Source organism: Danio aesculapii, chromosome 6, assembly GCF_903798145.1.
Source record: "Danio aesculapii chromosome 6, fDanAes4.1, whole genome shotgun sequence".
NCBI lineage: Eukaryota > Metazoa > Chordata > Actinopteri > Cypriniformes > Danionidae > Danio > Danio aesculapii.
Window position 1 is genome coordinate 60,671,302 of NC_079440.1, and position 12,739 is coordinate 60,684,040.

The 12,739-nt window shown below is 33.8% G+C and overlaps 1 protein-coding gene across 7 annotated transcripts in view; it reads right to left on the reverse strand.

Moving 5' to 3' along the window:
- The window catches only part of tox2 (TOX high mobility group box family member 2), a 288,055-nt gene that overhangs the window by 169,072 nt on the left and 106,244 nt on the right, over window positions 1-12,739 (reverse strand). For 4 of the 7 annotated variants that reach the window (XM_056460647.1, XM_056460643.1, XM_056460646.1 and 1 more), the window contains exon 2: window positions 6,381-6,473. The exons of the other annotated variants lie outside the window; for them this stretch is intronic. In XM_056460647.1, the coding sequence (XP_056316622.1) occupies window positions 6,381-6,473 (93 nt within the window). The remainder of the gene's footprint in view (window positions 1-6,380; window positions 6,474-12,739) is intronic. 7 annotated transcript variants of the gene reach the window in all.

A 12,739-nucleotide genomic window follows, 5' to 3' on the forward strand; every position in this document is an offset into this window, starting at 1 on the left:
CACAAAATAAGACAAATGCACACAAAAAACTATTGCATGTGCACAAAATAAGACAAATACACACAAAAAAAACTACTGCATGTGCACAAAATAAGACAAATGCACACAAAAAAGTATTGCATTTGCACAAAATAAGACAAATACACACAAAAAACTATTGCATGTGCACAAAATAAGACAAATACACACAAAAAAACAAGTGCATGTGCACAAAATAAGACAAATGCACACAAAAAAACAAGTGCATGTGCACAAAATAAGACAAATGCACGCAAAAAACTATTGCATGTGCACAAAATAAGACAAATGCACAAAAAAAACTATTGCATGTGCACAAAATAAGACAAATACACACAAAAAACTATTGCATGTGCACAAAATAAGACAAATGCACACAAAAAACTATTGCATGTGCACAAAATAAGACAAATACACACAAAAAAACTACTGCATGTGCACAAAATAAGACAAATGCACACAAAAAAGTATTGCATTTGCACAAAATAAGACAAATACACACAAAAAACTATTGCATGTGCACAAAATAAGACAAATACACACAAAAAACTATTGCATGTGCACAAAATAAGACAAATACACACAAAAAAACTATTGGATGTGCACAAAATAAGACAAATGCACACAAAAAACAAGTGCATGAGTACAAAAAAAGACAAATGCACACAAAAAAACAAGTGCATGAGTACAAAATAAGACAAATGCACACAAAAAACAAGTGCATGAGTACAAAATAAGACAAATACACACAAAAAACTATTGCATGTGCACAAAATAAGACAAATACACACAAAAAACTACTGCATGTGCACAAAATAAGACAAATGCACACAAAAAATTACTGCATGTGCACAAAATAAGACAAATACACACATAAAACTACTGCATGTGCACAAAATAAGACAAATGCACACAAAAAACTATTGCATGTGCACAAAATAAGACAAATGCACACAAAAAACTACTGCATGTGCACAAAAAATACACAATAGCATGTGCATAAAAAACAATTCCACGTGATTAAAAAATGCGTCACATCTATAAAAAATGATGCTAAAATAACTGTTTAAGTGATTCTATGATGACTGTTTTGATGTGCAAAAGTATAGATTATAAGTATAGGATATTTTACAGCATGCCATTGACCATTTTGCTTTTCGCTCATAAAGTTGGTACTAAAATGTGGTAATATTTATACCATACATGCATGAATGTGAAATATTAGATACCTTCACCAAAAATGACAGTGATATTTTCTGAAATACCCTGTAACTGTAATCATTCAGTGTAATGATATGACCATCTGATTTTTCTCACAGCAGGTTTTGTCTAGTTACAGTGCTCAGCATAATCGAGTACAGCCCATTATGAAAATTTATATTTTCCTCCATTTCTCAGTGAATATAGGCAATGGATTTTGCTGCATTTAAACAAAACAGATTTATTAAATGGATATATTTATTAAAATCATATTTTAGTCACCAAACATATTTAGAAATTGAAAGATAATACAATGAAATTCAAGCTAAATATTGCCAAAAAATAAAATAAAAAAATACAACCTACAAAATTTCAACTAAATGTTTCAATTTTTTGTTTCTCTTGATTTTTCCTTTTTTTAAACTTGTATTTAATATTTTTCTATAATATAAACTTGGCTGGACTAGTTTTTGCAGCGTTATCGTAAGTTATTTTGTTAGATAAGCTCCAGATTTGGCTTCAGTGCTGACTAATCTAATGTATATGCACAAATATAATATTGTACAGCTTAAAAATATGACTTTAAAAGAGAGATTTAGGAGGGGTGTACGCATATATGCTGCTGAGCACTGTAAATGTTAAATATCATGCACCTTCAGCAAAGATAACAGTGATATTTTCTGAAACACCCTGTATATTCCACTGTAAATAACTATGGCAATCATTAGGTGTAATGATTTGATCATCTGATTTTTCTCACAGCAGGTTTTTTCTAATTATTTATTGTTATTTGGGATTTTTTGTGTGTTTTTATGCTTGTTTATGTGTGGTGTGTACAGTGCTCAGCATATATAAGTACACCCTTCACAAATAGCTTTCTTTTAAATTCATATTTTTAATAGGAAGCTTTACATGTTAGATATTAGAGCTTATCTAATAAAATAACTTATGACAACGGGTCAAAAACTAGTACAGCCGAATGTATATGTTATAGAAAAATATTAAATACAAATTTAAAAAGAGGAAACATCAAGAGAAGCAAAAAATAAATAAATAAATAAAATTTGTTGAAATTTTATAGGTTGTAATTTTATTTAGCTTGAATTTATTTGTATTATCTTTCAATTTCTGAATATGTTCTGTGACTAAAATATGATTTTAATAAATATATCTGTTTAATAAATCTGTTTTGTTTAAATACACCAAAATACATGGCCTATATTCACTGAGAAATGGAGGAAAATATTCATTTTCAGAATGGGCTGTACTCGATTATGCTGAGCACTGTATTAGTAAGTTTGTGTCTGTGTGTTTGTGTCTGTGTATTTTTGTTAATTTGCATGTGTATTCTTGTTTCTGAGTACATTTGTTTTCACATATCTGTGTGTATTTATGTGCTTGTGTGTGCATTAAAGTGTGTGCGCTTGTGTGTATGTGTTTTTGAGACATATCAGGACACAGATCTGTATAATGACATAGGTATGACACAGGTATTACAAGCAGGTGGTGAAATATGAGGACATTGCTGATGTCCTCATTTCTCTAAATGCTTATAAATCACACAGGATGAGTTTTTTCACTATGTAAAACTGACCAGTTTTCTATGAGGGTTGAGTTTAGGGGTACGGTGGGGTTCGTGCAATACAAAATACAGGTTGTAAACTATAAAAACAATGGAAACATATGTGATGTCCCCACAATTCACAAAAACAAACGTGTGTATATGAGTGTGTGCATTTGTGTGTGAATTTATGCATGTGTGTTTGTGAGAAAATGTGAAGCTGTGTGTGTATTTGTGTGTGTGTATTTTTGTGTGTGCGTGTGGGTGGGAGGTTATGTCGGGTGTGAAATGTGGCCCTATGTGGATGTACATATAGGGACTCTCAGATCATCATGTGACCCTAACAGAACCACAAAACCACCACAGACAGACAGACAGACAGACAGACAGATAGACAGCAGGAGGCGCTATAAAAAAGAGCTGATCAAAACCTGCTGAGCATCTTCACACTCCATAATAAACCAATTCATTATGATACACGTTGCAACAGAATGCTGATTTAAGATGTATTTTTACAGTGAAATTCAATCAGAAAGCTAAATCAAATATATACATTTCACTTAATATGGGTGGCACGGTGGCTCAATGGTTAGCACTGTGGCCTCAGAGCAAGAAGGTCGCTGGTTCGAGCCTTGGCTGGGTCAGTTGGCATTTCTTTGTGGAGTTTGCATTTTCTCCCCGTGTTGGCGTGGGTTTACTCTGGTATGGAGCTAATCACATGCCAAAACAATCTGAATTTGAATTGTGTTCATTTGAATTATTGACAGTTGTAATTTAATAATCAGATTTTTTATATGCCGTTAAGAATTGTTTTGAATTTGAATTTCTTAATTTGAATATTGAACATCTGAAATTCAAGACAACTGAATTTTTCAAGGCTGAATTTTTTCAAACTTCTGTTCTGAATTGATATGACTGCAGATATTGGGTTTGTAAAACACAGTTTCAAGTTTTCAAGATGAAGAAATTCAGATCATCAAATTCAATATTCTAAAATTCAGAACCAGAAATTCAGATTGTGAGATTCAGATTCAGCAAGAAAGTAGGTCAGCATTGATCACCAGGGAAGAGCAGACGATCACTGAAAAGTCGTCTTGAATTTCAGATGTTCAATATTCAAGTTATGAAATTTAAATTCAAATTAGATTCAAATTTTAATTCAGATTCAAAACAATTTAACAGCATATAAAAATTCAGATTATTAAATTTCAATTGTCAATAATTCAAATAAACACAATTCAAATTCAGATTGTTTTGGCATATTTTTAGCTCCATACTCCGGGTGCTCTGGTTTCCCCCACAGTCCAAACACATGCGCTATAGGGGAATTGATGAACTAAATTGGCCGTATTGTATGAGTGTGTGTGAATGTGAGTGTGTATGGGTGTTTCCCAGTACTGGGTTGTGGCTGGAAGGGCATCCGCTGCTAAAAACATATGCTGGAATAGTTGGCGGTTCATTCCACTGTGGCTCAGCCGAAGAAAAGTGAATGAAGGAACTTACTCAATATTTGTGCTGCATCACTGATTTAATGTAATGACATATTAATGCAATACTCTAGTGGGATCAGTCGAGTCCAATCACTATTTTTATGTGCTGCTGTTTATGGTGTGCAAATCAAAAATGAAAAAGACCTGAATTTTTTATACATGTGCATAAGCAATAAATTTAACCCAGGCTCATTCTGAAAACGTAGTCTCGTGGACGTTTCTGGAGACCGCGAAATACATCCCGGGAGGCACGTATTTGTGCAGTTTTTGTTTTCGTGAATCTGCGAGAGGCTGCTGTGTGCGCTTTTTCGCATCTTGAATGTGTCTCGCGAGCCCCGTTCGCGCCCGCACCGTTCTCGCCTAAATCCACAAGAGGTTGCTGTCGAACGACCTTGCGTCTGACTGGCTGAATGATTGACTAGGCGACCGGCCAATTGGCCAACCCACCCTCCTTCTTCTTCCCTAAACCCAAGCAGTTTTACCGATTGACCCGCCCGTCCGCTTACTTCCCCAAACCCAACTAACAATTTACAAAAAAAAAGCCTTCCAGAAAAAGAAAAGGGCACATTTTTACCACGTTTTCGGATTTTACCACATCCTCAGCCTGTTATAAACTTGTTTACTTTATTTTTTGGACTCTGTTTTAGTCTTCCCTGATTTCTGAAACCACTCTTCTCCGGACTCGAACCCGGTCATCGTCGTCATGTTCAGCTCCTCTCTGAGTCTCAAGTCCGCCGACATACACGACGAGCTAACCGGACGAACTGGTTGTGGCGGGAAAGCCCTCCACACATAGGTAAGCGGTCACCCGGCAAGCGCGAAAAATAACGGCGTCACCCCGCCACGTAGCGTTCACTTAAAAAACAAAATGCAGCCATATGTACCTCCGGCTACATAATTCGCAGCCTCCAGAAACATCCGCAGGACTACGTTTTCAGAATGAACCTGGGTTGCATGAATTTCTGCCAGCAGTTTACCGAATGGCCACTAGTGTCGCTAATGAGAATTTTTTCTGAATTCATCATAGTCATAATTCGACATCTATAGACCAAAAGCGTAAGCTATTTCCTCAAAATGTTCATCAGACTAAAACAAGAGGTCACGATTCACTAATTGTGTAAATTTTTTCTATTTATATGCAAATTTCCTTGATAACATGCTTAACATGTTTGTATAAACATGTGCTTGTTCTTAAACTCGCTCTTCTGTTAGCGAATTTGGAATCTTTTAAATGAGCGCTTGCATGCACGAGGTTAGTATTTCCATAACACACGCCTAAATCAGCTCCATATAAATCACTTGTCCATTGACAACTATAACACATAATATAAATTAAGAAGAGACAATTATAGCACCAAAACAAAAGACGATGACAAAAAAAACGTTAACAACAATTTAGATAATTATATAATTTTATCAATTTACGTAATTGCACTTCTAATTAAACTGTATCATCAATTTTTAAAGTCTAGTTACTTTTCATTTACCCTGTAAATAACATATCTAATCATATGACGGGTTATTTATACATGTATTTAAGACTGTAGAATACACAAGACGTGTCACTCGTATAGTTATGAATGGGGAAAAGTGTAGCGGTCAATATGGCGAATGAAGTTCCAACTTCTAGTACAGCAGCCAATCAGCGATCACTATAGACTGATGATTCTCCAGGGAGAAGCTCGAACCAGACGTGAGTGTCTGCAGATTTTGTGTGAGTCGAACGTTTAGAAATGAAACTAAAGACAAAGTTATTGATTAAATGTATTGGTGATTCCTAATATGACATTTAATCGTAAGCTTGGCAAACAGTTTTGGAGAATTTGATGTTTGCCCATTTAAACACAATGCCTGAGCATGCTTGCTCCAAAAATGGCCGCCGAGTGAAATGACTTGCCTTAAAGGGACTTTGATTACATGCAAAATAATTGTGTGTGCACATCTAGAGAACAAGACCCTATGTTTCTTCTTTTGTTTTGTTTTCCATTGAAATGTTCTGCAGGTATTCAAACCCCCCCCCCTGGAAGCGTCATTTTTAAGAGCGTGGAGCATATTTATCAGGCGTTCAGCAGGCTTTGGATCAGAACTGGAGAAGCAGATGAAGTTCTCACCCCTGAAGAGGGCAGTCTTTTCTCCTCAGGGCTGTGCCTCACGGGTAAAGCGCCGTACAGCCTAACACCGCGATCTCCTACACTGTATCTGCTCTGTAGAGATGGAGAACAGAGGAGAAGACAGAGAGGAGAGAAAACACAGGACAACCAAGCAGGCTTAGAAGTGGCTCAGAAGTAGCAGACAACAAAACTCACACTCATATTCATCATCATCACATAGTTTAAGACACAAATTCAAGACCTCATCAGAAGAACACTACACTATTATGAAAATGCACTCATTTTACACCCCCCTAAAGGTAAACAGATGAGTTTTACTATGTTTACATCCATTGAGCAGATCTCTTGGTCTAGTGGGAGCATTTTTAGCTTAGCTTAGCATAGATCATTGAATTGGATTAGACCGTTAGCATCTCACTCAAAAGTTTAAAGAAGAGATTTGGTTAATATTCTTTTTTAACTGTTGAGTTTTACCATAGTAACATCCACTGAGCAGATCTTCAGGTCTGGTGGCAACACTTTTAGCTTAGCTTAGCATAGATCATTGAATCATATTGGACTGTTAGCATCTCACTCATAAATGTAGTAAAAAAGTTTTGATAATTTTGCTATTTAACAGCTCAGTTTTACCATATTTACATCCATTGATCTGATTTCTGGGTCTGGTGGGAACCCTTTTAGCTTAGCTTAGCATAGATAATTGAATCGGATTAGACCATTAGCACCTCACTCAAAAATGTAAAAAAGAGTTTTGATACTTTTCTTATTTAACCGTTTAGTTTTACCATAATTACATCCATTGAGCAGATTTCCACGTCTGACAGGAAAACTTTTAGCTTATCTTAGCTTAGCATAGATCATTGAATCAGATTAGACCATTAGCATCGCACTCAAAAATTAATACAATAGTTTTGATCATTTTCTTATTTAACTGTTTGGTTTTACCATACTGGCATCCATTAACCAGATCCCTGGATCTCCAGGACACGTTTAGCTTAGCTTAGCATAGGTCATAGAATCGGATTAGACCGTTAGCATCTCACTCATAAAAAAAAGAGTTTTAATTTTCCTATTTAACAGTTTAGTTTTACCATATTTACTTCTATTGAGCAGATCTCAGGGTGTGGCGGGAACACCTTTAGCTTAGCATAGATAATTGAATCGGATTAGACCGTTAGCATCTTAATAAAAAATTTCAAAAAAGAGTTTTGATAAATTTCCTGTTTAAGTTCTTATGTCGTCACATCATGTACTGAGACCTAGGAACTATACTCTCATTAATGCATAATAATCAATATATTTTGCTGCTGTACCATGGCTGAAGCAGGCGCAATGATATTACGCAAAAATGTGTTAACTTTCTGTCAATTTTAGCTACATAGCTAGGGACTATCTTCAGGTGCTGCATAATATCACTGCACCTTATGCAGCTGATGAAGAGTCAAGTTTTAAATAGAATAAATTATAAAAACTCGTTTGTCATTTTTGAGTGAGATGCTAACGGTCTAATCCAATTCAATGATTTATGCTAAGCTAAGCTAAACTTGCTCCTATAAAACACAGAGATTGGCCGAAAGGATTCCATGTTGTTACCAAGGCGTTGTTACATTTACATTACATTTACATGTGTTGTCAACTGTTGAGATGTTACTATGCATTTGTTTGTGTTTCGAGTGGTTGCTAGGGTGTTCAATGAGCCTCTATGGGATTTGTTCACCTGCTTCATCATCCCGCAGGTGTACATTGTAATACTACATTTTTGGGGTTTGATCACATCAATATCAGCAGCAGTACAAGTGATGATTGACTGATGATGCCACTAATAACATATTGAGCTCAGCAGGAATAATGACATATGAACTGATTTCAGTCAGTCATCCTGGCCTCTTCCCTCTGCGTGCATCAGTGTGTGTGTGTGATCTCCTCTGTCCCGCTCTGTGTGTGAGGCTTGTTTGAGGAAACGCTCCCGGCAGGAGTTTTGGCAGTCTGGGTTTGGGAATCAGAGCAATCCAACATCTAATGATTCACACCACAGAGAGTGTGCCAAACACACACAGACAAAGTACACACACACTCTCTCTCTCTCTCTCTCTCTCTCTCAAACACACACATATACACACAGACATGAAACTAGTGCAGCATACTTGCAGTGAGCACTTCTGCCTATCAAATGACCCGAGAGAAATATTACAAGCCGATGATGAAATATATCCTCAGGCTTATTAACAAAATACCACAACACACACATAAGCTAATACTACAGTAGTACCATCACTGAATGTGGAGGAAAATATGCTGAGTTGCTAAATAAAGAAAGTATGATAGTATCTCTAATAACATGAGAAAAAAAAAAAACATATTATAATATTTAAAGTCAACTAATCGCTTTAAAAGCAATGGGTTTACTCACTTTTCCTAAGTAAAGTCAACTAATCGCTTTAAAAGCAATGGGTTTACTCACTTTTCTTAAGTAAAGTCAACTAATCGCTTTAAAAGCAATGGGTTTACTCACTTTTCTTAAGTAAAGTCAACTAATCGCTTTAAAAATAATGGGTTTACTCATTTTTCTCAAGTAAAGTCAACTAATTGCTTTAAAAGCAATGGGTTTACTCATTTTTCTCAAGTAAAGTCAACTAATCGCTTAAGAGCAATGGGTTTACTCACTTTTCTTAAGTAAAGTCAACTAATCGCTTAAGAGCAATGGGTTTACTCACTTTTCTTAAGTAAAGTCAACTAATCGCTTAAGAGCAATGGGTTTACTCACTTTTCTTAAGTAAAGTCAACTAATCGCTTAAGAGCAATGGGTTTACTCACTTTTCTTAAGTAAAGTCAACTAATCGCTTAAGAGCAATGGGTTTACTCACTTTTCTTAAGTAAAGTCAACTAATCGCTTAAGAGCAATGGGTTTACTCACTTTTCTTAAGTAAAGTCAACTAATCGCTTAAGAGCAATGGGTTTACTCACTTTTCTTAAGTAAAGTCAACTAATCGCTTTAAAAGCAATGGGTTTACTCACTTTTCCTAAGTAAAGTCAACTAATCGCTTTAAAAGCAATGGGTTTACTCACTTTTCTTAAGTAAAGTCAACTAATCGCTTTAAAAGCAATGGGTTTACTCACTTTTCTTAAGTAAAGTCAACTAATCGCTTTAAAAATAATGGGTTTACTCATTTTTCTCAAGTAAAGTCAACTAATTGCTTTAAAAGCAATGGGTTTACTCATTTTTCTCAAGTAAAGTCAACTAATCGCTTAAGAGCAATGGGTTTACTCACTTTTCTTAAGTAAAGTCAACTAATCGCTTAAGAGCAATGGGTTTACTCACTTTTCTTAAGTAAAGTCAACTAATCGCTTAAGAGCAATGGGTTTACTCACTTTTCTTAAGTAAAGTCAACTAATCGCTTAAGAGCAATGGGTTTACTCACTTTTCTTAAGTAAAGTCAACTAATCGCTTTAAAAGCAATGGGTTTACTCACTTTTCTTAAGTAAAGTCAACTAATCGCTTTAAAAGCAATGGGTTTACTCACTTTTCTTAAGTAAAGTCAACTAATCGCTTTAAAAATAATGGGTTTACTCATTTTTCTCAAGTAAAGTCAACTAATTGCTTTAAAAGCAATGGGTTTACTAATTTTTCTCAAGTAAAGTCAACTAATCGCTTAAGAGCAATGGGTTTACTCACTTTTCTTAAGTAAAGTCAACTAATCGCTTAAGAGCAATGGGTTTACTCACTTTTCTTAAGTAAAGTCAACTCATCGCTTAAGAGCAATGGGTTTACTCACTTTTCTTAAGTAAAGTCAACTAATCGCTTAAGAGCAATGGGTTTACTCACTTTTCTTAAGTAAAGTCAACTAATCGCTTAAGAGCAATGGGTTTACTCACTTTTCTTAAGTAAAGTCAACTAATCGCTTTAAAAGAAATGGGTTTACTCACTTTTCTTAAGTAAAGTCAACTAATCGTTTTAAAAGCAATGGGTTTACTCACTTTTCTTAAGTAAAGTCAACTAATCGCTTTAAAAGAAATGGGTTTACTCATTTTTCTCAAGTAAAGTCAACTAATCGCTTAAGAGCAATGGGTTTACTCACTTTTCTTAAGTTAAGTCAACTAATCGCTTTAAAAGCAATGGGTTTACTCACTTTTCTTAAGTAAAGTCAACTAATCATTTTAAAAGCAATGGGTTTACTCACTTTTCTTAAGTTAAGTCAACTAATCGCTTTAAAAGCAATGGGTTTACTCACTTTTCTTAAGTAAAGTCAACTAATCATTTTAAAAGCAATGGGTTTACTCACTTTTCTCAAGTAAACTCAATTAATCGCATTAAAAGCAATGGGTTTACTCACTTTTCTTAAGTTAAGTCAACTAATCACTTTAAAAGCAATGGGTTTACTCACTTTTCTCAAGTAAAGTCAACTAATCGCTTTAAAAGCAATGGGTTTACTCACTTTTCTCAAGTTAAGTCAACTAATCACTTTAAAAGCAATGGGTTTACTCACTTTTCTCAAGTAAAGTCAACTAATCGCTTTAAAAGCAATGGGTTTACTCACTTTTCTCAAGTAAAGTCAACTAATCGCTTTAAAAGCAATGGGTTTATTCACTTTCTTCAGTGAATCAAAGTAATAATTTTTTTACAGTGTATATTGATTTACTATTATCGCGATATTGATCAATTGTTTAAGTGCATTCAAAAATATAGAACATTATTAAGTATTAAAATAACAAAAAAATCTATTTGAACATAAAAAGTCATATAATTGATATTTTTTAATGTTTTTTTAATGCAGTTTAATGTTGAATCCTTATGTATTAAAATAACAACAAAAAAAATCTGATATTTATATTGACCACAAAGCGTCATTACATTGATCTTATTTTTTTAACCCTGATTATTTTTTAATGCAGTTTGATGCAGAATAATTCCTGGCACTCATACAAACCCACACGTGAAGAGATTGTGTATGAATCTGCATATCACTGTAAATCAGAAAGTGCTGTATGACTAACAATATGCTGTCAAGTAAATTCGAGCGCAGTGTTTACCGCGGTGAGAATGTCCCTCATCAGAGGTGGCAGCTGAAAAACTGCGCCGCTAATCGCTCCGACAGATTGAAGGGACCGTGGGATGTTGTCATCTATTTCTCTCTATTTCTCTCTGATTTGTTTCTCTCTCATGGCCGCTGCTAAACTTAGACACTCAACAGGGGTTTTTCTGCACCTCCAGTCTTCCTGTTAACCACCGCACGTGTCCGTAATCGATGTGCCCTTTACTGCAAACTTTACAGTAACCCGTGGGTGACTTGAGGGGACATTTCTGAAGGTCTCAAGCCAGCAGATACCAGAATGATTGTGCTTAAATCACTTGGTTGACTGGAAGCTGAGCTTTAAATAATGATATAGAAAACGTGTGGATAAGAATGAGTGGTTAATATGTTGTGCGTTTCTGCAAACGGTACCTGCTTGCATTATGGCAGAAATAATTTAATGTGAAATAAGCGGTGAATCGCAGCACTTTGAATTTACAATTGAACTTAAAACATGTTTAAGCCCTAAAATTATATTAATATAAAAATATTTTGATTTCAAATTAAATAAACAGAAAATAACTAATAATGTCAGAAGAAATATATAAATAAAAAAATGTGAAAATATCAAAATAAAGGCTCATTCAAAATCTGAATATATTGTTAAGGTATCTAGATAATAGAAAAATAACACTAAATATGTACATATTTGGAAATATTTAGAGGTCATGTTACAGAGGTTATGATAAGGCAGTAATTTACAAATGATTTCCGTAGATTAATAAATCATTATCTCTCTCAAAATAAAAAATAATACAATTAAAGTTTAAAAATATGAAAAATATTACACTATAATATACTGTACATGCATATATAATATAGTATACATAATTCTACTAAACAAAAAATATTTAAAAAAATTTGACAAAATATTAAACAAACTATTTAATACTACAAATAAACAATAAAAACTAATAATATCAGAAAAAATAAATCTGATAGAAAGATAATATAATATAAATAATAATAATAATAATAATAACAACAACAACAATAATAATAATAATAATAATAATAATAATAATAATAATAATAATAATAATAATAATAATAATAATAATAATAATAATAATACATAAAAGACACTACATATGTATATATTTGGAAATATGTAAACAGAGAGGTCATGTATCTTACTTATGATAAGGCAGCGATTTACAAAGTAAATTTACAAAGGTTTTCAAAATAATATACAATTATGATTTTAAATAAAAATTTAAATAAAATATAATAATAATATTTTTACAAAATAAATAATAATACAAATAAAGTTTAAAAATATGAAAAATA